The sequence below is a fragment of the Mobula birostris genome, chromosome 2 (genome assembly GCF_030028105.1).
Source record: "Mobula birostris isolate sMobBir1 chromosome 2, sMobBir1.hap1, whole genome shotgun sequence".
Taxonomy (NCBI): Eukaryota; Metazoa; Chordata; class Chondrichthyes; order Myliobatiformes; family Myliobatidae; genus Mobula; species Mobula birostris.
In genome coordinates this window covers 165,121,982-165,144,815 of record NC_092371.1, presented here as the reverse complement: position 1 = coordinate 165,144,815, position 22,834 = coordinate 165,121,982, and the positions used below count along the sequence as shown (strand labels likewise).

At 37.8% G+C, this 22,834-nt stretch overlaps 1 protein-coding gene across 2 annotated transcripts in view; it reads left to right on the top strand.

Moving 5' to 3' along the window:
- The window catches only part of ppil4 (peptidylprolyl isomerase (cyclophilin)-like 4), a 70,676-nt gene that overhangs the window by 46,840 nt on the left and 1,002 nt on the right, over window positions 1-22,834 (top strand). For both annotated transcript variants that reach the window (XM_072250761.1, XM_072250762.1), the window contains 2 exons: window positions 994-1,090; window positions 2,753-2,891. In XM_072250761.1, the coding sequence (XP_072106862.1) occupies window positions 994-1,090; window positions 2,753-2,891 (236 nt within the window). The remainder of the gene's footprint in view (window positions 1-993; window positions 1,091-2,752; window positions 2,892-22,834) is intronic.

Sequence of the window (22,834 nt, the reverse complement as noted above, 5' to 3'; positions counted from 1 at the left end):
AGATATTGAGGGTGAGTTAACTCACCACGAATTTCTGTTTGCCATCCTATTACATCCTGAACATAGAATCCTTTTCCCTATTATCACACATGCCAGAATCTATTCCAGTATTTAAAGAACTGTTCTTTTTAGTGTTTCTAGAATGTCACTTGGAACTCCAAAGCACTTTCAAAATTTCAGACTCTATTTCAGTCCGGGTAGACCTTGTTTTAAAATGTTATAAAATCTCAAGGTTTCCTTCAGTGTTTAAAGCATTGTCCCTGGTGTATAAGATTTAATAGTCAAGTTATTATAAAACATCTGATTGAATGCAATCATTTATTTATAATAAATAACCCAGTTGCGAGTTAATAACATTGAACCATGAACACTGGCTCACTGCTTTTTTCTCTTTTGTACTACTTACTTAATTTAACGCTTTTTAATATAGATACTTACTGTAATTTACAACTTTTATTTATTGCAATGTACTGCTGCCACGTAAACAACAAATTTCACAACATATGCCAGTGATATTAAACTTGATTCTGAAATAGCTAAAGGAAAATATCCTTTGTTCTATGATGGAAATTCATCTTCCCATCAGAGTTCAGGGAGTTAAAAATAACCATGTTGCTAGTACAGGCTCATAGGGATTATGTCTCCTGTGAACCGAGCCACAGAATGAGGACCGCAGAGTAAACACAGATAAACTGGAACAGTAGAGCAGACAGATTATGTTTTTTTTTAGTATTGCATATATTAGCATCAGCAAAGTCTTAGATAGTAGTAATTAGTTCACAGAGCTGATAAAAACATGGGAATTTTTACTCTCCTGTTACCTAGCTTTTCCTTTCAAATGTTCTCCGTTGTTTGCCTTGGTTGCCTTCTCCAGTCGCTTTTGAGATTTAAAACTTGCAGTGGGAATTATGATACAAATAAATAACAATCTTCATGAACATATAACTGAATTGTTCTTGCTTTCAACTTTTTTTTAATCCTTTGTCTTCACAGGTGGAAAGTATACCAAGGAGGATTTTAAAGAGTATGAGAAGAATGTTGTCAAGTCTTCTAGCATTGCACTGAAGGATAAAGTACAACCTAAGCAGGAGTATCTTTGGACTGTTTTAACATCATGCCAAATAGGTTCATCAACAATTGTTAAGGACCACTGGATGTAATAACTGAGTCAGCTTTGAAGAAAAGTTGGGCTTTAACTTTGTATCATGGACCACTTCTCTTACTAACAGTTGTCGCCCTTGCATCCCAGACTTGCTGGTCATTTGCTCTTGGACCAAGCTGCTGCTTCTAGTGTATTCCTATGCACAATCTTCTGTTGGAAGGCCACTTCCAGCTGGTCAGCAAGATTCTGAATATCCTGCAGAGTGCACGTCCTTTCTGATCAGAACTAGCTGGCTCTGTTCTCAGAATAGCTTAGACAGTGGAGGTCAGAAAGGCTCTCACACTCAGAAGTATTCAATTTATTTAAAAACTTCAAGTATTAAAACACTTAAATAATTACTTTGATATACTTAATAATTTTAATTATTTTTAAGTCAAATAAGAAGGAAATTGCCTTTAACCTCCTCTTCTGTCACCATCCACTCCTTGATGATTTCAGTGAGACTGTTGCTTTCTTAGAGTAATATTACAACACAGAAATAGGTCTTTTGGCCCAACTGATCCATGCTGACCACAGCTTCTTCCTACTAGTCCCATTTACCCATAATTCTCCAAGCTCTTCTCCATGTACCTATCCAAATGCCTCTTAAATGTTGCAATTGTACCACCTTGATCACTTCCTCTGGCAACTGATTCCAGATTCTTCACTGTAAAGAAGTTACATTACTAATGGGACATCCCTTAACCTCAAATTAAATGGTTTTTCATTAATGCGCAGTTGTTCTCAGTTAGTAAATTACGTTTACAAATAAATCACGTATTTTTAAGCAATTTCTCAGACTTCACTTTTCTACAAATTTTTTGAGCTTGTTAGTTACAGGAAGTAGGAATAGTGTATGATTAGCCAGTGATCTTGCCTTACAGCTGTTCTCCAGGTTGTTTTGGCATTCCTTTTAGCCAAATTACAAAAAAAAAGTCATGTGGAAGATTAATACTGCAAATATTTTGATAAGTTGAACATTTGAAATTGGAAATTATTAAGATCCTGTTTATCATAAAATTTGTGTTAAATACTGTTTTAACTGAATACCCACAACCACAGAAATGTTATGTGGTCCATTATTAAAACCACCGACATCAAAGCTTGTTCGCCACTTTTGAGGAATACCAAACCTACTTTATTAGGGCAGCATGGTAGTGTAGTGGTTAGTGAAACACTTTACAGTACTAGCGATCAGGTTTCAATTCCTGCTGCTGTCTGTCAGGAGTTTGTACTTTCTCCCCGCCACTGCATGGACTTCATTCAAGTTCTCTGATTTCCTCCCACATTCCAAAAATATACAGGTAGGATTAGTGAGTTGTGGGCATGCTATGTTAGCGCCAGAAGCATGGTGACACTGGCAGTCTACTCCCAGCACATACTTGGAATGTGTCGTTTGATGATGCAAATGACACACTTCACTGTATGCTTTAATGTACTTGTGACAAATAAAGCAAATCTTTAATCTTCAGAAAGATCAGGAGACTTCCAGCTAGATTTCTCTATCATTTGTAACTATTGCATGAATTCAATCAAGTCTTTAAAATTCTTCCTTATGATTGTAAGCTAACATTTATCTTACGGTAATTGTTCCTTAACATAAGATCTTAGCTCTAGGTATGAACTGTTGCCAGATGAGGCTGAGGCCAGTGGAAGTCACCGACACAGCAAGAAACATCACAAGGATAAACGGCATCATCGCCATTCAGAAGGAGGAGGGAGTGACAAACGGAAGGCGGCAAAACACAAGGTAGCAAAAGCTGAAATATATACATTTAAGTTCTCATTTGGACGTTTATTATTCATATTGTTGAGTTTCTTGGTACTCCAGCCTGCTGCTGGTGTGGAGTCCACTTATGAACATGTATGTACAAGATGATAAGAGGCAAAGATAGAATGGACAACCAGAGACATTTTCCCAGCTCAGGAATGGTTAATAAAAGGGTTATAAAACATAGAAAACCTACAGCACAATACAGGCTCTTCGGCCCACAAAGCTGTGGTGAACATGTCCTTAGAACTAGAACTACCTAGGCTTACCCATAACCCTCTGTTTTTCTGAGCTCCATGTACCTATCCAGGAGTCTCATAAAAGACCCTATCGTTTCTGCCGCTGCCGGCAGCCCATTCCATGCACTCACCACTCTCTGCATAAAAAAAAAATTTACCCCTGACATCTCCTCTGTACTTACTTCCAAGCACCTTAAAGCTATGCTGTCTTGTGCTAGCCATTGCAGCCCTGGGAAAAAGTCGCTGACTATCCACACGATCAATGCCTCTCATTATCTTATACACCTCTATCAGGTCACCTCTCATCCTCCGTCACTCCAAGGAGAAAAGGCCGAGATCACTCAACCTATTCTCATAAGGCATGCTCCCCAATCCAGGCAACATCCTTGTAAATCTCCTCTGCATCCTTTCTATGGTTTCCACATCCTTCCTGTAGTGAGGCGACCAGAATTGAGCACAGTACTCCAAGTGGGGTCTGACCACTTCAGATGTTTGGAGGAATGTATGGGGGGTGATGTCAAAAGTAGTTTTTTTACACAGAGCGTGGTAGGTACATGGAATGCACTGCCGGAGGTGGTGGTAGAGGCAGGTACTTTAGAGATATTTAAGAGACTCTTAGATAGGCACGTGGATAAATGAAAAATAAAGGACTATGTGGGAGGGAAGGTTAGATTGATCTTGGAGTAGAAGTGTTGTGAGCTAAAGGGCTTGTTCTCTGTTCTATGTATTGCGATGCAAAGGTTTACAGTATGGCTTCAGAGTATTTAACTGAACTCTTGTATGCGAGCGTTTGAGCTTCACATGAATTTTCTCCCACTTCATCTCTCCTTCTGTTCCCTTTTCCCTCAAGTAATTGTTTGACATTCCATTCTATGGATATAAACTTTTGCCTCAACTGTTTCATGTAATATCAGTCAATACCTTGCCACTGTTTGGGATTCTTTCTTGCAATCTCAGCTGAATTTATTTGCATATTCATGTCGTATAGCTATGGTCTTTCGTGTACTCTATAAAATCTTTTCCTAAGGTTAAACCACAGGAATAGATTATTACTCATTTATTCTCTGGAGAATTGAACTGCTTTTATTTAATTGTAATGATTATAACTTATAATTTTTGCCATTGTCTTTAATAATCATACTTTCTCTAGTGCCTTTATAATTTTATAGAATAGTGTACAGTACCCTCAGGTTAATCAGGAAATTTTAGGGATGTTCACAATTTTCTGTCACCACAAATCATCTTGCCAGGTGCAGATGTTTGAAAAGGTTCTTTTAACCTGCCCCCTCCCCGTTTCCTGGATTCCAGGACCCCATTAGTTGAGAATCTTGTCTCTACAGCCTGTCATAAACTCTGTGTCAGAACCCCTTGGTATTAGGTGTTCCCATAAAAGCTTCAATTTAAAGAAAAGTAAGTGCTAGATCTTGCACAAAGGGAGGATGAAGTGAATTCATGATGGTAAGTAGATCAGTGCAGTGGGGGATTTATAGCAATGCAGATGGGGGCAAAACAGTGTTTCAGTTTTAGTCGCTGTACTATAGGAAGGATGTAACATTCAATAACAGCTTATTCCCTGATGCCATCAGATTTTTTAACTGATTTGAGAAATGGTAACACAACCTTGGATATTCTGTTTCTTTCCCCTTTTTTTCTACAGCACAGAAACAGGCTCTTCAGCCCATCTAGTCTGTGAAAAAATTAACTTGCCTAGTCCCATCGTCGTGCACCCGGACCATTATCCTCCATACCCTTCCCATCCATGTATCTATCCAAATTTCTCTTAAATATTGAAATCAAACCCAAATCCACCACTGTTGGCAACTCGTTCCACACTCAGACCACCCTCAGAGTGAATAAGTACCCCCTCATATGCCCCTTAAACATTTCACCTTTCACTCTTAACCCATGGCTTCCGGTTTTAGTCTCACCCAACCTCTGAAAAAAGCCTGCTTCCATTTACCCTATCTATAACCCCTCATAATTTTGTATACCTCTATCAGCTCTCCCCTCATTATCCTACACTCTTAGGAATAAAGTCCTGACCTGTTCAACCTTTCCCCACAACTCGGGTCCTCAAGTCTTGGCAACATCCTTGTAATTTTTTTCTCTACTCTTTCAATCTTATTGATATCTTTCCTGTAGGTAGATGACCAGAATTGCACACAGTACCCCAAATTAGGCCTCTCCAATGTCTTTAAAACTTCAACATAGCACCCCAACTCCTGTACTCAGTACTTTAATTTATGAAGGCCGATGTTTCAAATGCTCTCTCTGTGACCCTATTTTCTTGTGACGCCACTTTCAATGAATTATCTGTATTTCCAGATCCCTCTGTTTTACTGCACTCCTCAGTGCCCTACTGCTCACCCTGGTTGGTCCTCCCAAAGTGCAATTCCTCACACTTGTCTGCATTAAAATCCATCTGCCATTTTTCAGCACATTTTTCAGCTGGTCCATATCCTGCTGCAAGCTTTGATATACTTCACTGTCTGCTACTCCCCAATCTTGGTGTCATCCACATATTTGCTGATCCAGTTTACTATATTATCATCCAAATCATTGATATGGATAACAAACAATAATGGACCCAGCAGCAATCCTTGTGGCACACCACTTGCCACATGTCTCCAGAGAGGCAGTTGTGTCCTACCACTCTCTGGTTTCTCCTGTGAACCCAATGTCTGATCCAATTTACGACCTCATCCTGATGCCAAGCAACTGAACCTTCTTGGCTAACCTCCCATGAGGGACCTTGTCAGAAGCCTTGCTTAAAGTCCATGTAGATCATATGCACTGCCTTGCCCTCATTAACTTTCCTGGTAACTTCTTTGAAAAGCTCCTTAAGATTGGTTAGATGCAACCTGCTACAAAGGCATGTTGACTATCCCTAATTAGTCTCTGTCTGTCCAAATACTTATATATCTGCTCCCTTAGAATACTTTCCAATAACTTACCCACTATTGATGTCAGGCTCACCGGCTTATAATTTCCCATCTTACTTTTAGAGCCTTTCTTAAACAATGGAAGAACTTCAGCTATCCTCCGATCCTCCAGCACCTACCCATTCCTAAAGACATTTTAAAGTAGCTCTCTTAGGGTCCCTGCCTTTCTTGCACTAGGCTCCCATAGGGTCTGAGGGAACACTTTGTCAGACCCTGGGGGTTTATCCACCCTAATTTGCCTCATTTCTATAAACTGTGGGGGCGTCACGTGATGACGTGGGATTGAGACGTGTAAATCCAGCTCTCCCGCAACAAATCAGTAAAGTACCGTTTAAACAAAACAAAGTTAGTAAATATTTTCTGAAAACTATTTATAAACTTTGTAAGACTACTTTACGATATGCCTCCTAAACCGCAACAAAAGAAGTCTGCTGTTGCGAAGCAGCCGCGAGACGGGAAGAAAAAAGGGCCTACTGCAACGATGGAGCCTTGGACTCAGGTTGGATCTCCTTCGGTAGAACAGGGAGCAATGGCGGTGGTAACGGCTTCTTCGAAGAAGACACCGGAAATGCGCATGCGCAAAGAAGAACGCATGCGCAAATCGACACAACTCAAACTACAAGAACCGACGGCCACTGCAATTGAAAATGACTCAGTCAGAATTGGATTCTGCAGAGAACACAGATGAAGAAGAGGAGGAAGAATTGGAAGCGATTGGAAGTAAAGGAGATGATAGAGATATGAGAGAGGCTATATTGCAGTTAACAGCTGAATTAAGAAAAGTAAGAGAAGAGCTTAGATACGAAGATGTGCTATGATAAAGTTATGGCAAGACAGGACAAAATGGATAAGAAGCTTCAGAAGATGGAAAGAGCAATGGGGCATATGAATGATAGAGTGGAAAAAACAGAAAATGATCTGCTTGTCTGGAATTCGGAAAGAAACCGACTCTGGGAGAAAGTGGACATGTTGGAAAATTTTAGTAGACGTAATAATATTAAGATTGTTGGTCTTAAAGAAGGTACGGAGGGAGATAAACCAATAGAATTTTTTCAAAGATGGATCCCGGATGTTTTGCAAATGGAAGAGGAGGTTCGACCAATTGAAATTGAGCGGGCACATAGAGCTTTAAGACCAAAGCCAAAAGATGACCAATATCCACGATCGATTTTAATAAAATTCTTAAGATTTCAAGACAAGGAAAGGATTCTACAGGCAGCTGCTCGAGCTGCCAAAGATAGAAAAGGGCCATTGATAATTAAAGGGAACAAAGTTTTTTTCTACCCTGATATAAGTTACGAACTTTTGAAGAGAAGGAAGAAATTTAACCCAGTGAAAAAAACCCTATGGGATCATGGTTATCAATTTACACTGCGTTATCCTGCAACCTTGAAGATTTTTTTGCCTGATGGAGAAAAAAGACTTTTTGATGACTACCAGAAAGCAGAGCAGTTTGTGCGAGATCCTCTGAATATTCGCCAGATACAAGAACAAACCCAGGAGAGCGAGATAGATTGAAGATGAAGATTGGGTTAAAGAATGGACTTGTTGGATTTTTGAAGCTGGATGAATGTATAAATATATTATTAATTATACGAGGGGGGTAAGAAAGGTTAAAACTGGAGGAATATTAGTTGGGAATAGTAATACTAATTTTGTCTATATATATAATGTTTTTTTTGTCGCGGGGGAGCTGGAAGAAGCACTGACCGATTGCTACGCTAGTCATGTGTGCAAGCGTGGCTTTTGCCACGACCCGTAAAATGGAGGGGGGTAGTGTTGTGTATCCTTTCATTCACAACATTAGTGGGGGGGTATTTTGTTTTTTCTTTTTTTGTTTTTTTTCTATCTTCTTTTTTCTTTCTGCCTGGAAGGTTGGGAGGGAGACACACAGCAACATGGTGAAGTTTAAAGAGATTCCCCAAGGAACTATGAGAGTTGAGAAGATAAATAATGTTTTAGATTGGAGTAACTTTGTTAAGAATAATGACTAATTTATTGAATTTTTTGAGTTTTAATGTTAACGGGCTTAATGGACCAGTGAAAAGAAAAAGAATCTTAACACATATTAAAAAAATGAAGATAGATTTAGCTTTTTTACAGGAAACGCACCTAACGGGAACAGAACATCATAAACTAAAGAGAGATTGGGTGGGTAGTGTTGTTGCGGCTTCATTTAATTCAAAAGCGAGGGGAGTAGCAAGTTTGATCAATAAAACATTACCAATTAGAATACAAAATGTAATAACTGATTCTGCGGGGAGATATGTGATTATACATTGTCAACTTTTTTCTGAACTATGGACTTTTATGAATATTTATGCACCAAACGAAAATGATGCAAAATTCATACAAGAAGCTTTTCTGAATTTGGCGGATGCGCATGAAAAAATATTAATTGGAGGAGATTTTAATTTTTGCTTAGACCCAGTCTTAGATAGATCAACCAAGGCTGTTATAAAATCGAAGGTAGTAAATTTAACTTTATCATTGATGAAGGATTTAAATCTGATTGATATATGGAGAAGAATCAATCCTAAAGAAAGAGACTATTCGTTCTACTCCCATAGACATAGAACTTTTTCAAGGATAGTCTTGTTTCTATTATCAATGCATATTCAACACAGAGTGAAAAATATGGAATATAAAGCAAGAATATTATCAGATCATTCCCCTTTATTAATGACAATAATAATGGCTGATAAGGAAGAAGTGGCTTATAGATGGAGATTTAATTCAACATTATTAAAACGTCAAGATTTTTGTGATTTTATGAAAAAACAGATTCAATTTTTTTTGGATACAAATTTTCATTCAGTGGATGATAAATTTATATTATGGGATGCGATGAAAGCATATCTTAGGGGCCAGATAATAAGTTATACGTCTAAAATTAAGAAAGAATATATGGCAGAACTAGATCAATTGGAAAAAGAGATTACAAAATTAGAAAAAGAATCTCAAAGATATATGTCAGAAGAAAAACGAAAACAACTTGTCAATAAGAAGTTACAATATAATATGCTTCAGACATATAGAACGGAAAAAGCAATTATAAGAACTAAACAAAGGTATTATGAGTTAGGTGAGAGAGCACATAAATTTCTTGCCTGGCAGTTGAAAACAGAACAAGCTTCCAAAACAATAAATGCAATTAGAACAAGAGCAAATAAAATATCTTATAAACCTCTTGAAATAAATGAAACCTTTAAAAATTTCTATTCTGAATTATATCAATCAGAATCCCAAAATGATGTTAACGAGATAGAAAGGTTTTTATCACAAGTTTCTCTTCCAAAATTGAATTTGGAAGAACAGAAAGGATTAGATATGCCTTTTACATTAAAAGAAGTTGAAGAAGCTTTAGGATCACTCCAAAGTAATAAATCTCCAGGAGAAGATGGTTTTCCACCTGAATTTTATAAAAAATTTAAAGATTTATTATTTCCTCTTTTTATGGAACTAATACGTCAATCAGAAAAAATACATAAACTTCCAGAATCTTTTTCAACAGCAATTGTAATAGTATTGCCAAAAAAAGACAGAGATCCTATGAAACCAACATCATACAGGCCTATTTCTTTATTGAATACGGATTATAAAATAATAGCAAAAATTTTATCGAATAGATTATCTAAATATTTACCAAAATTAATACATATGGATCAAACAGGATTTATTAAAAGTAGACAATTGGCAGATAATGTAACCCGGCTACTCAGTATAATTCATTTGGCACAAAAAAGGGATGACAAGAGTATAGTAGTAGCTTTGGATGCAGAAAAAGCATTTGATAGATTAGAATGGGATTTTTTATTTAAAGTACTAGAAAAATATGGGTTAGGAACATCTTTTATAAATTGGGTTAAAACTTTAAATTCTAACCCTAAAGCTAAAGTAGTGACAAACTCTCAAATTTCAACACCATTCCAGTTAAAAAGGTCAACTAGACAAGGTTGTCCACTATCACCTGCTTTATTTGTATTGGCGATAGAGCCATTAGCAGAACTAATTAGAATTGATCCAGATATTATGGGTTTTAGAGTTAATCAGGAGGAATATAAAATTAATCTTTTTGCCGATGATGTTTTGATCTATTTAACAAACCCACAACATTTGTTACATAAGTTATCTTCTAGATTGGATGAATATGGGAAGGTATCAGGTTACAAAATAAATTGGGATAAAAGTGAAATTTTACCTCTTACTAAAGGAGACTATAGTCAATGTCGATTAGTAACCCAATTTAGATGGCCGGTAAATGGTATAAAGTATTTAGGTATAAGACTTGATAATGATGTAAAGAATTTATATAAATTTAATTATTTACCACTATTGAAAAAAATTCAAGAAGATCTTGACAAATGGATGATATTACCAATAACATTAGTAGGTAGAGTCAATGTTGTAAAAATGAATATATTTCCTAGATTACAGTATTTGTTTCAAATATTACCAATACAATTGCCACAGAAATTTTTTTAAGAGTTAAATAAATGTGTGAGAAAATTTCTTTGGAAAGGTAAAATGTCAAGAATATCATTGGAAAAATTGACATGTAAATTTGGGTTAGGAGGGTTATAACTTCCAAACTTTAAAAACTATTATAAAGCAAATCAACTTAGATTTATTGCATCTTTCTTCGATGATCGAAAACCAGCATGGATTAAAATAGAACTAGACAAGATAGGAGAAAATAGACCTGAAGATTTTATATATAAATGGGAATCTAAATTGATACGGGAAAAGAAAGAATCTCCTATATTAACACATTTGATCGATCTATGGAATAAGATAAATGTTGATAATGAAACACAGAAATCTCTATTAGCAAGGAGGCCTTTGTTCCAAAACAGACCTATTCCTTTTACAATGGACAATCAACTTTTATATAATTGGTACCAAAAAGGGATTAAATTTATAGGAGATTGTTTTGAACGAGGTATATTGATGTCATTTGAACAATTAAAGGATAAATATAAAATATCTAATAATACTTTCTTTTGTTACTTTCAATTAAGGGCTTACTTAAATGGTAAGCTGGGTCAAACAATGTTTTTGCCAAAACCTAATGAAATTGAAATTTTAATACAAAAAGGGAAAATTAAAAAATTTATTTCTTGTATGTATAATTTGATTCAAGAACAGACAATTAAACAAGGAACCCATAAGTCAAAGCAAAAATGGGAAACAGATCTGAATATTAATATTGATGAAACAAATTGGTCAAGACTTTGTCTTGACAGTATGACAAATACAATAAATGTTCGACTTAGTACAATATAATTTTTTACACCAATTATATATTACACTGCAAAAAATAAATAGATTAAATTCAAATCTATCTGATAAATGTTTTCGGTGTAATCAAGAAATTGGTACTTTTTTACATTCTACTTGGTCTTGTTTTAAAATTCAACCCTTTTGGATAAATTTAAGAATCTTATTGGAACAAATTACTGGAACTCAACTTCCACATAACCCTGTATTATTTCTATTAGGTGATATTGAAGGGATAAAACCGAAACTTAAATTGAATAAATATCAGAAAGAATTTATAAAAATTGCATTGGCAGTAGCTAAGAAGACTATAGCAGTTACTTGGAAATCTGATTCGTATTTAAGTATGGATCGTTGGAATAATGAAATGACTAGTTCTATTCCACTCGAAAAAATTACTTATAATTTAAGAGACAAATATGTAACAGTTTTGAATATTTGGCGCCCTTATTTACAAAAGATAGGATGGCATATTTAAGTGCTCCGATAAAGACTTTGGTCACTTGGGGAAAGTAACGAATAATTATACCAAATTTATTTTGAATCCCATGGAGCATGTGGAAACCTTCCAACACCCAGGCGGCTCTTTTCTTCCTTTCTTTCTTTTTTCTTTCTTTCTTTTTAGGTAGGACTATATTTGGGGGGGGGGGGGGGAGGGTAGATTCTATTTTTTCATGTATCCCTTTTGAAAATTCAATAAAAATTATATTACAAAAAAAAAACTCTATATCTGTCTGCAGAGTAAATACAGATGGGAAAAAAATCCATTTAAGATCTCCCCCATCTCTTTCAGCTCTATGCTTTGATGACTGTTCTGATCTTCCAGAGGACCAACTTTGTTCCTCACAATCCTTTCGCTCTTAATATAGCCGTAGAAGTTCTTAGGATTCTCATTCACCTTGTCTGCTAAACTTCATGCCTTCTTTTAGCCCTCCTACTTATTTAAGTTTTCTCTTGCATTTCTTATACTCAAGGACCTCATTTGTTCCTTCCTGCCTATACCTGCTTCTTAACCAGGGCCTCAGTATTTCTTGAAAACTAAGGTTCCTTAAACCTGTTACCCTTACCTTTTATTCTGACAGAAGCATACATACTCTACTCTCAAAATTTCACTTTTGAGGGCCTCCTACTTACCAAGCACACCTTTGCCAGAAAACAATCTACCCCAATCCACACTTTTCAGATCCTCTCTGATACGATCAAAACTGGACTTTATCCAATTTAGAATCTCAACCTGAGGACCAGATTTATCCTACTTCATAATTACATCGAAACTTATGTCATTATGATTACTGGATGCAAAGTGTTCCCTTACACAAACTTCTGTAACCTTCCCTGTCTCATTCCCTAATAGGAGATCCAGTATCACGCTCCCTCTAGTTGGGACCTCTATGTATTAACTGAAGAAACTTTCCTCAGTACATTTGACAAACTTTATCCCATTCAGCCTTTATACAGTATTGGAGTCCCAATCAATATATGGAAAGTTAAAATCACCTACTGTTATAGCCTCATGTTTCTTAATGGTTTTCTAGTAAGATGGCAACACGCTTAGAAGCTGCAGCTTCTATTTTTTATGATAGCAAGACTTTCTGGACATTAAGAACCTAAAGTACTGCAGGTCTACCCCATGAAGCCAGATAAGTGTGAGGTGGTTCATTTTGGTAGGTCAAATATGATGGCAGAATATAGTATTAATGGTAAGACTCTTGGCAGTGTGGAGGATCAGAGGGATCTTGGGGTCCGAGTCCATAGGACACTCAAAGCTGCTGCGCAGGTTGACTCTGTGGTTAAGAAGGCAAACGGTGCATTGGCCTTCATCAACCGTAGGATTGAGTTTAAGAGCCGAGAGGTAATGTTACAGCTAATAGGACCCTGGTTGGGCCCCACTTGGGGTACCGAAGGGCCTGTATTGTGCTGTAGGCTTTCTATGTTTCTATCAGCGAATTGCTTGTTGGTGGTGAAACTGAAGGAGCTGGATTTGTTGTGGACTGTGTTGCTGGAAAGACATTGGAGTGGGTGTGTGAAGATGGTGTGCAGTCTAACAGCAAGTGATGTCTTGGTCACTTTTCTTGTGCTTGCAAGACCATGTTGGACATTAGTAATGTAGAATGCTGCAAGTCCGGTTATTTGGTTTATTAGCGAATGGTGGAGGAGCTGTGGGACCTCAGTCGTAGGAAGGACTACAACCCACTGTTTGCTGCTGTCTGGAGGTGTGGAGGGATGTTGGAGTCGGCGCCAGATTCATTGGAGCTGCCTTCAGTGTTGGCTTGGTGGAGAACAAGTTGTGTTATGTTCGGCTGCAAACAGCTGTAGAGTTCATGGACTGAAGGACTTGGGCTGTGTTCTTTTTTATGTGGCTGTGTTTTACTGCTGTCTTGAATGTGTTGTGTGTGTGCCTTGTGCTGCGAGGAGATCATGTGAGCTGTGTGGTCTCAGTCATAGCAAGAGCTCTGCTTCGGTCTGCAATGTCACCTGTTACAGCCGCCCGGGTGGAGGTGTTGGAGTTGGTGCTGCCCTCCAGTGTTCACTTGGCAAAAGACAAGCTGTATTGTGTTCGACTGCAGACTGCTGCAATATTCATGAACTCGGGTACTTGGCCTGTTTTTTTTCTGTGTGACTGTATTTTCCTGTGATCTTATATGTGCTATATGTGCCTTGTGTGTATGACTATTAGTACTGAGTTTGCATCTTAGCCCCAGGTAAAGCTGTTTCGTTTGGCTGTTTTCATGGGTATTTGTGTATGGTTGAATGACAATTAAACTTGAAATGCCAAAAATGCGATCTCTACAAATTTGCTCCTCTAAATCCCACTTGACATCTATAATATAATTCTATTAACATGGTCATTCCTTTCTTATTCCTTAGTCCCATCCATAGAGCCGCATTAGATGAACTCTCCAGTCTGAGCACTGCCATGCCGTGACATTTTCTTTTTTTTTTTAATTTTATTTTTATTTGGATAAGGAATTCACAAATATCATGTACTTTTTTCACACATAACCTTTTCCATTTTTTATATGTATAAAACTACAATTATTTATACATTCTTAAGTACACATTGAGATGATATAAAAGGAAAATAAACATTTAAATAGATAATTATGTACTGTGGTAAATCTAACCTATTAGGCTAAGTAATGGAATTAGTTGTTAAGAAAAATGGTAATAATAGTTTCCATATAACCCTTCTGGACCATTTCCACTGGTCCAAAATGTTGTATATAAGCCTATGTATCAACCATTGTAGGTGTTTATATCCTAATTTGTTCATGCTTGCTCCTGCCCGCAGACATAATTATCCAATCCCTATGTACTTATTTACTTAATTTTTTCATTTTTTTATCCCTTTCCCAAATCTTTCCCTTTACTTGTGTTAATTCTCTATTTTCCAAAAGAAAACAAAAAAAAACAAACATTTAGACTAGGGGTGCTTACGCTGGCAATATTACTGTGTTGATGAGAAGAGCAGTATAAATCATTAGGAGAGTCATCTGAAGTCTGCTTGCATTGGGGTTATATATTCAATCCATTTATTCCAGATTTTATAAAATTTTTCTTTTTGAGTTCTCAGGGAGTAAGTCAACTTTTCCATTTTAAATATTTCCAAGATAATTTCATACCAATCTTCTAATGTAGGTGGTACTGGATTTAGCCACTTTCTAGTGATTGGTTTCTTACTTGCCACTAAGAGGGCCTGCAGCAACTTTATATCTTCCTTCTGTTCAAGAAACAATACATGCCCCAAATAGAGCGTCTCAAAGTTCAGAGGTATCTGGAACCTAAGTACCTTAACTAATGTTCTATGAATACCTTCCCAAAATAGACTTAATTTAGGGCAATCCCAAAAAATATGAAAATGATTTGCCTCCTTGGAGCCGCACCTTCTCCAACACATCACATTTGTATCTTTATATTTTTCCTGATATGGGGTCTTGAAGTATCTTATAATGTTTTTCCAACAATGTTCTCTCCAAGTCAAAGAATTAGTCGAGGACCATTGAAAGCTGCAGATTTTCTCCCAAGCCTCCTCTGAAAGTACCAACCCCGCTTCTTTCTCCCACTTCTCTTTAATATACAGTGTATTTACATTTTTAGCATGGGAGAGTGCATTATATAATCGAGAAACTGATTTACTAGGTATTGAACTGCAAGCCGAATTCAGAATCTTGAAAAATTCTAATTCTACTGTTGATAGGTCTGTCTATCTACAACTTTGGTTAACATAGTTTCGTACTTGAAGGTACCTAAAAAAGTCATTGTGTTCTAGGCCATGTTTGTCCTGCAGGATTTGGAAACTTTGTAATACTCTTTTATCTATAAATGAGAGGTAGGTTGTAAGACCTTTCTTTATCCGTAGCAGCTCAAATCTTTTATCTCCTCTGTTGGGAAGGAATTCGGTATCATATGCACACCATCTAAAGAGTTTTAACATGTTATTAATTCCACATGAATTAACCACCTTATGCCATACTTTTAATGTAAGATTTATCCAACTGTTTTTAAATTTTTCCAACTGGGCCATCAATCCTTTGTCAGCTATTGCGGCCTGAAGAGGAAAACTGTCAACTAATCCAAATTCTATTTCCTTCCATCTAGCCTTATATTCCCTATTACACCAATATAACAGAGGGGTTATCTGTGAGGCATAAAAATAATTTCTCAGGCAAGGAAGAACCATACCTCCTCCTTCCTTCCCTAACTGTAAGGTGTTATATCGAATTCTAGGTTTCTTTCCTTGCCAAATGAAGCGGGAGATCCATTTGTCCCATTCCCTGAATTGATTATCATCCACCTCCACCGGTAAAGTACGGAAAAGATACAATAACTGAGGAAGAATATTCATTTTTATAGTATTTATCTTTGAATTTAAACTTAAAAAGGGGATAAGATTCCATCTATGCATATCTGCTTTTATCTCTGAGATTAATGGCCCATAATTTACCTGTGACAGTGTTGAAAGATCTTTCGGCAGGGTTATTCCTGAATATTTTAATGATTTAGCTTCCCACTTAAGATCATATGTATCCTGCAATTTTTTGGATGGTGTATAATTTAGGGACATAACCTGCATTTTCTTTACATTTATTTTATAACCTGATATTTTCCCAAAGTCATCCAACAGTGTAAACAATCCTATAAATGATTTTTCTGGTTCACTCAGATAGACCAAAACATCATCTGCGAATAACGCCACTTTCTGTTCAATCCCTGCCACCTTGATACCTTTTACGATTTCGCTCTGTCTTATTAGTTGGGCAAGCGGTTCAATATATAGCGCAAAAAGGAGAGGAGAAATTGGGCATCCCTGTCTAGTGCCTCTCTCTAAGATGAAGGAGTCAGAGAGGTCCCCATTTATCTTAATTCGGGCTGTAGGGCTGTCATATAGAGTCTGAATTACTTTAATAAACTTTTCTTGAAAGCCGAATCTTCCTAACACTCTGTATAGGAATGCCCAACTAACCGAATCAAAAGCTTTGTCAGCGTCCAATCCTACTACCATTGTCTCTGTCTCGTTCTTATTAACCTGTTCTAATATGTGCAGAGTTCTCCTTATGTTGTCCTGTGTTTGTCTTTGTTGAATAAATCCAGTCTGGTCTAAATGGATTAGGCCAGGTAAAAGCTTTTCCAATCTGCGCGCTAATATAGATGTAAATAGTTTGTAATCTAAGTTAAGAACACTAATTGGCCGATAATTGCCACATTCTAGTTTATCTTTATCCTCTTTAGGAATAACTGAAATAATTGCTTCTCTCCAGGAAGGTGGAGTTTCTCCTCTCTGCAAGATCCAATTAAAGGTGTTAAGTAGTAATGGGGCTAACTGTGTCTTCAGGGACTTGTACCACTCTGAGGTAAACCCATCAGAACCTGGGGACTTTCCAGCCTTTAACCTAGAGATGGCCACGTTCAGTTCTTTGACAGTTACTGGTTCTAACAAACTTTCATTTTGTAAATCTGTAAGTTTAGGTAGATCTAAAAAATTCAATACACTGTCTATATAGGGCTCATTGGGGGCCCGGGGTTGGGAGTACAGCTCTCGATAATATGTTTCAAAACTCTTTTGAATTGTCCCTATTGTACTCTCCACAAGCTTTGTCTTTGGATTCTTTATTTTATGAATTGTATTGTCTGCTTATTATTTTCGTAATTTATATGCTAATAATCTAGCTGATTTACCTCCTACTTCATAATTCTTTTGTCTCAGGTAAAGAAAATTTCTTTGAGTTTCCAACGTATAAATATCATCAATTTCACTTTGCAATTTCCTAATTTCCGGTTTTCGATTTGAATTACTTTTGTTGCTATCTACAACTTGAAGTTGTTTTAATTTTCCTTGAAGGTCTGCTAATTTTTGTGCATTGATTTTTTTCATGTGAGTGGTAATGGAAATAATTTTCCTTCTCAGTACAGCTTTCAATGTATCCCATAAGATCACTGGTGATGTTTCTCCCGTGTCATTAAGGTCTAGATATTCTTTGATTTCTCCCCTTAATCTCTCCATTACTTTCGGATTATTGAGTATATGTGAGTTTAGCCTCCATAGTGTTTTCCTCATTTTCCTTTCCAGGATTAGAGACATAGAGACTGGGCTATGATCCGACAGATCAATTGTTGCAATATTACAGTTTTTTATCCTGAGTCTATCTGTATTAAAGATAAAGAAATAGTCTATCCTTGAATAGGCTGAATGAGGGAAAGAGCAATATGTATAATCTTTACTAGTAGGGTGTAATTCCCTCCAGACATCTATAATTCCCAACTCCTCCATCAATGAATTCACTTTCCGAGTCAGAGGTTTATTCTGAGTAACTATTCTTGAAGAATCTAATATAGGATTTAATCTAATATTAAAATCCCCTCCACAAATTACTACCCCTTGAGAACTGACCATTAGGTCAAAAATGTGTCTATAAAATGACCATTCACAACCTGGAGGAGCATAAACATTCAGCAATGTTATTTCTGTACCTTCTATTCTTCCTGTGATTTTTACGAACCATCCTTCTTTGTCTCTAGTCTCTGAAATATGTTCATAATTAAGAGTACTTGATATTAAAGTAGCTACCCCTCTTTTGTGACTCAATTTATATGATGAATAAAATACATGCTTAAAGCCCATTCTTTTTAATTTTCCATGTTCAGATTGGCTCATATGTGTTTCCTGGAGGAAAGCTATTTGTGCCCTCTCTTTTTTCAATTTAGACATAATCTTCTTTCTTTTAATTGGATTCAAAACCCCATTAACATTATAGGAAATTATTTTTACCAATTCAGTTTGCATTTTTCTCTAGTAGAAAAAAAAACTCTCCTTTTCTAACCAAACAGTAAGCAATCCCTTTTCAGCAGTAAACCAAGACATATAACCACACCTTAGACATTTTTGAACGTGCAACATTTGAAAATTTTTCCCGACTTCCCACAGTGAGGCCTGAGCACCGACCCGCCTCAGTTCAGAGGGATAACCTCTATCTTCACCCTGTGTTAGAGGGCCCTCAGCAGTTTGAATAATCATAGAGAATTTTCTCCTATTTATGTCTCGACCATATTGCTATCATTCAAGTTATTCCGTCTAGTTTATTTTCAGTTACCAGTTTTCATTTTACCTTTAAGTCCGATTTACTCTTTTCAGTCATTTCTCTTAATTAATCTGTGTTCTCTGTACATTCGCGTCTGAATATTTGCAGCTTTTCCTTGTAGTTTGACACTCTGGTTCGTGTGGAGCGTCCTCGCCCCACTAACTGCCACGATTTCTGCTGAATCCTCTCCAGTAGCGACTCCGGTTGGGTGATAACTTTAATAGGTAGTCCCCGGTCCGCCAGGTCCAACGTTGCCTCCTCCACCGTAGCGTAAGTTTTTGTCCCTTGGTCGTAAAAGACTCTCAGCCGAGCTGGATACAGGGTCTGGAATTTGATGTTGTTTTCCTTCAGGACTCTCCGTGTTTCCGTACATTCCTTCCGTCTGGCAAGAATCCCTGGTGTTTAGTCGTGGTCTAAAGTGATTTTACAGTTGTGCCACATGAAACCTTTCTTTTGCCATGCCCTTTTAAGCACCTCTTCCTTTGTTCTGTAACTGAGAAATCTGACCAGAATCGATCTGGGCTGGGCGCCTGCTGGAGGCTGTGGTGCCAACGCGCGGTGAGCTCTTTCTATCTGTAGGTCTTTTGCAGCCGGTATATCAAGGTTCTCTCTAAAGAGCTTTTCCACGAAGGGAATCACCAATCCGGGTTTACCTTCAGTTCCTTTGGGAACTCCGTAAATCCTCACATTTTCCCTTCTCGAGCGGCCTTCTTGATCTATTAGTTTCCACTGGAGCTGGTCTTGCAGCTTCAGCATTTCTGCTATCACCTCCTCTGCGTTTTGTAGCTTCTCTTCAATTCCAACAATCCTCGCTTCGGCTTCATCTATCCACAAGTTAGTTTTTACTATTTCTCCTTTAATATCTTCCAGCTGTTTGCTGTTATCTTGTCGGAACTCGCGAATCTCTCCAAGAATCAAGGACAGAGTCACCGATTCCCCCTCATTATCTCCGTCCTGGCTTGCCGTGGGGGAGCTAGGCCCGTGGCCTTGCTGTGTCTCTTTATGTTTATCAGCCTTCGGAGTGGACTTTTTAATCTTGTTCTTAGACATCATCCTTGCCCCTTTTATTAATATAGTTATGCAATATTAAGTATTTGACTAAATTCGATTATGGGGCAGTTTACCTTCTTTTTTTGTTGAGAGACCTTTTCCTTACGCCGCCATTCCCTTGATGACCCGGAAGTCCCCGATCGCCGTGACATTTTCAATGACTAATAATGTCTCCCTTCCTCATTTTAATCTATCATATTTAAAACGACAAAACCTTGGAACACTGAGCTGCCTGTCCTGCCCCTCCTGCAAACAAGTCTCACTCATGGCTACAATGTCATAATTCCACACGCTGATTCATGCCCTAAGCTCATCTGTCTTTCCTACAATACTCCTTGCTTTGAAATACATACAACTCAGAACATTTGTCCCACCATGCTCAGCCTTTTCATTCCTGACTTTGTATGCAGGGTCTTTCCCCACAACCACTCCACAATTTACTCTTGCACTCTGGTTCTCAACCCCTGCAACCTTCCCTCAAGGGTATTAGCCCCCCTTCTGTTCAGGTGCAAACTGTCTGCCTTTGAAGAGACCCCAATGATACAAAAATCTGAAGCCCTCCCTGCTGCACCATCTCTTTAGCCATGTATTAAACTGTATGATCTTCCTATTTCTGACCTCACTAGCTTGTGGCACGTTGCAGTCTTAAGATCATAAACCTAGAGGTCCTGTCTTTTAACTTGGCACCAAATTCCCTGAACTCACTTTGCAGAATCTTGTAACCCTTCTTACCCATGTGATTGGTAGTGATGTGCACCTGTTTACCCACCCTCTTAAGAATGCTGTTTACTTGATCTGGGATGTCTCAGACTCTGGCATCCCGGAGGCAACATACCATCCTGTTCTCATCTGCAGAACCTCCTGTATCTTCCCCTAACCATTGAATCTCCTATCACTACAGCTCACCTCTTCTCCCCCACTCCCCCTTTCTTCTGTCGCTTTCCTCTGCTAGTACATCCCCCTCTCTTTCCCCCCCCCCAAACAGTATCCAAAGGGGTATACCTGTTGACAGGAACGGCCACAGGGATGATCTGCACTGGGTCCCCTTCTGACAGTCACGTGTCCTGTGCACCTTGGGTGTAACTACCTCCTTTTCTGTCCTGTCAGTCAACCCCTTAGCCTCCTGAATGATCTGGAGTTCATCTCCAGCTCCAATTCCTTGACCCAGTCCAGGAAGCTGCAGGTCTCCCTGCCTTCCCATATCCCGCAAGAGGAGCATCCCACTGTCCTGCCTGGCATCCCCACTGCTCTTATTGTGCAATAACAAAGAAAAATTAAATGAAAAAAAAATAGCTGAAGCCTCTGAGTCAAAGCCTGAACGCCCCACTCGCACAATGGCTGTGCTGCTAAATCTAACTTTTTATTGGATCTTGCCAAGTGCCTAATAATGCATATTCCAACTTCTCCTCGTAATGTGTGGCATGCAGAATGTCCCAAACGACCTGTTTGCTGCTTTTGAAATCTCTCTCACAATATGTACACTCCCAACATCTCCTAGTGAGGTGTGACATGCAGAATGTCCCCACTGCCCCTGCTCACTACTTTTGAAATCTCTCTCGCTACATCTTCCGATGTCTCCCAGTGATGTGTGGTGCGCAGAATGTCCTGTCTGCCTCTGCTCACCTCTTTTGAAATCTCTGTATTTCTTTTCCTCTCAACTTATACTAATGTTATTATTTTGTTGTGCAACATATAAGAACGTCAGAAATGGGTGGAGTGGGCCATCCGGCCCATTGAGCCTGCCTGCCATTTAATAAGATCATGGCTGATCTGTCCGTAAACTCAGCTCTGTCTACCTGCCTTTTCCCCATAACCTTTAATTCCCCTACTATGTATAGTTTATGCTAATTTAAGTAAATCTCTGTCAGGTTTGTCATGTTAGTAATGTACCATGCTGCAAAAAGCAAATATTCATGGCTTTTATACCCTGAGGAGTTGTGCCTGTGATGGTGAACTTGAGTTTGACAGTGTACAGAGGAGATTTGCCTGGAATGTTGCAGTAGGATGTTTGAATCTGGGACACAACTGCCTGAATGGGTGGTGGAGACAGATGTGTCATCACTTGAGCATTTGAATCACCAAACCATAAGGGCCTACAAGGAAAGTGCTGGTAAATGGGAATAGTAAAGATGCATCCTTGATGGTTGGGCATGGATATATTGGATCAACGGGTGTTTTTACTACATGACTGTCTGACTCTAAAAAGATATAAAAAGCATAGTTGGGGTAAACACCAGGGCAGATAGAAAAGTTGAGGAATGAATGTCAAAAGTAAGTTTTTACACAAAAAACCGTGAAAGTTGTATGTGGATACTGTTATTCAGAGCAGATGGAAATGTGTTAGAAACATGTAAAATCTATGAACCTGATGTACTATTGATGATTTATGATTAATAGTTAGATCTGTAATGAGGCTGTGAAAGGCATTTTGTAGAGTATAACAATTTCAGCAGAGAAAATGGAAATGTAGGATGATGTGCCACTTGGTTAGATGGGACTACAGCCATATTAAGTTATATTTCCCCTTGATACCTCTGTTATGAGGAAACGTTTCTTATTAGGTACTACATCAATGCCCCTCATAATTTTGTATTCCTCAGTCCAAGGTAAACAAATCTAGTTATCCAGTTTCTTTACATAACTGAAATGCTATAGTTACACTTGAGTTTGTCTGGGTTCAGTTAAATAAAATTTACTGTTCAGCAGTAAGAGGTTTGTTGGAAATTTGTAGAGATTTGCATTACTAATAGTTATCTTTATAAAAGATTTGTTTTTTTGTTCAGTGTTTATTATTGATATTCCTCCTTTTATCAGTGATAAGACACTGAGTTACC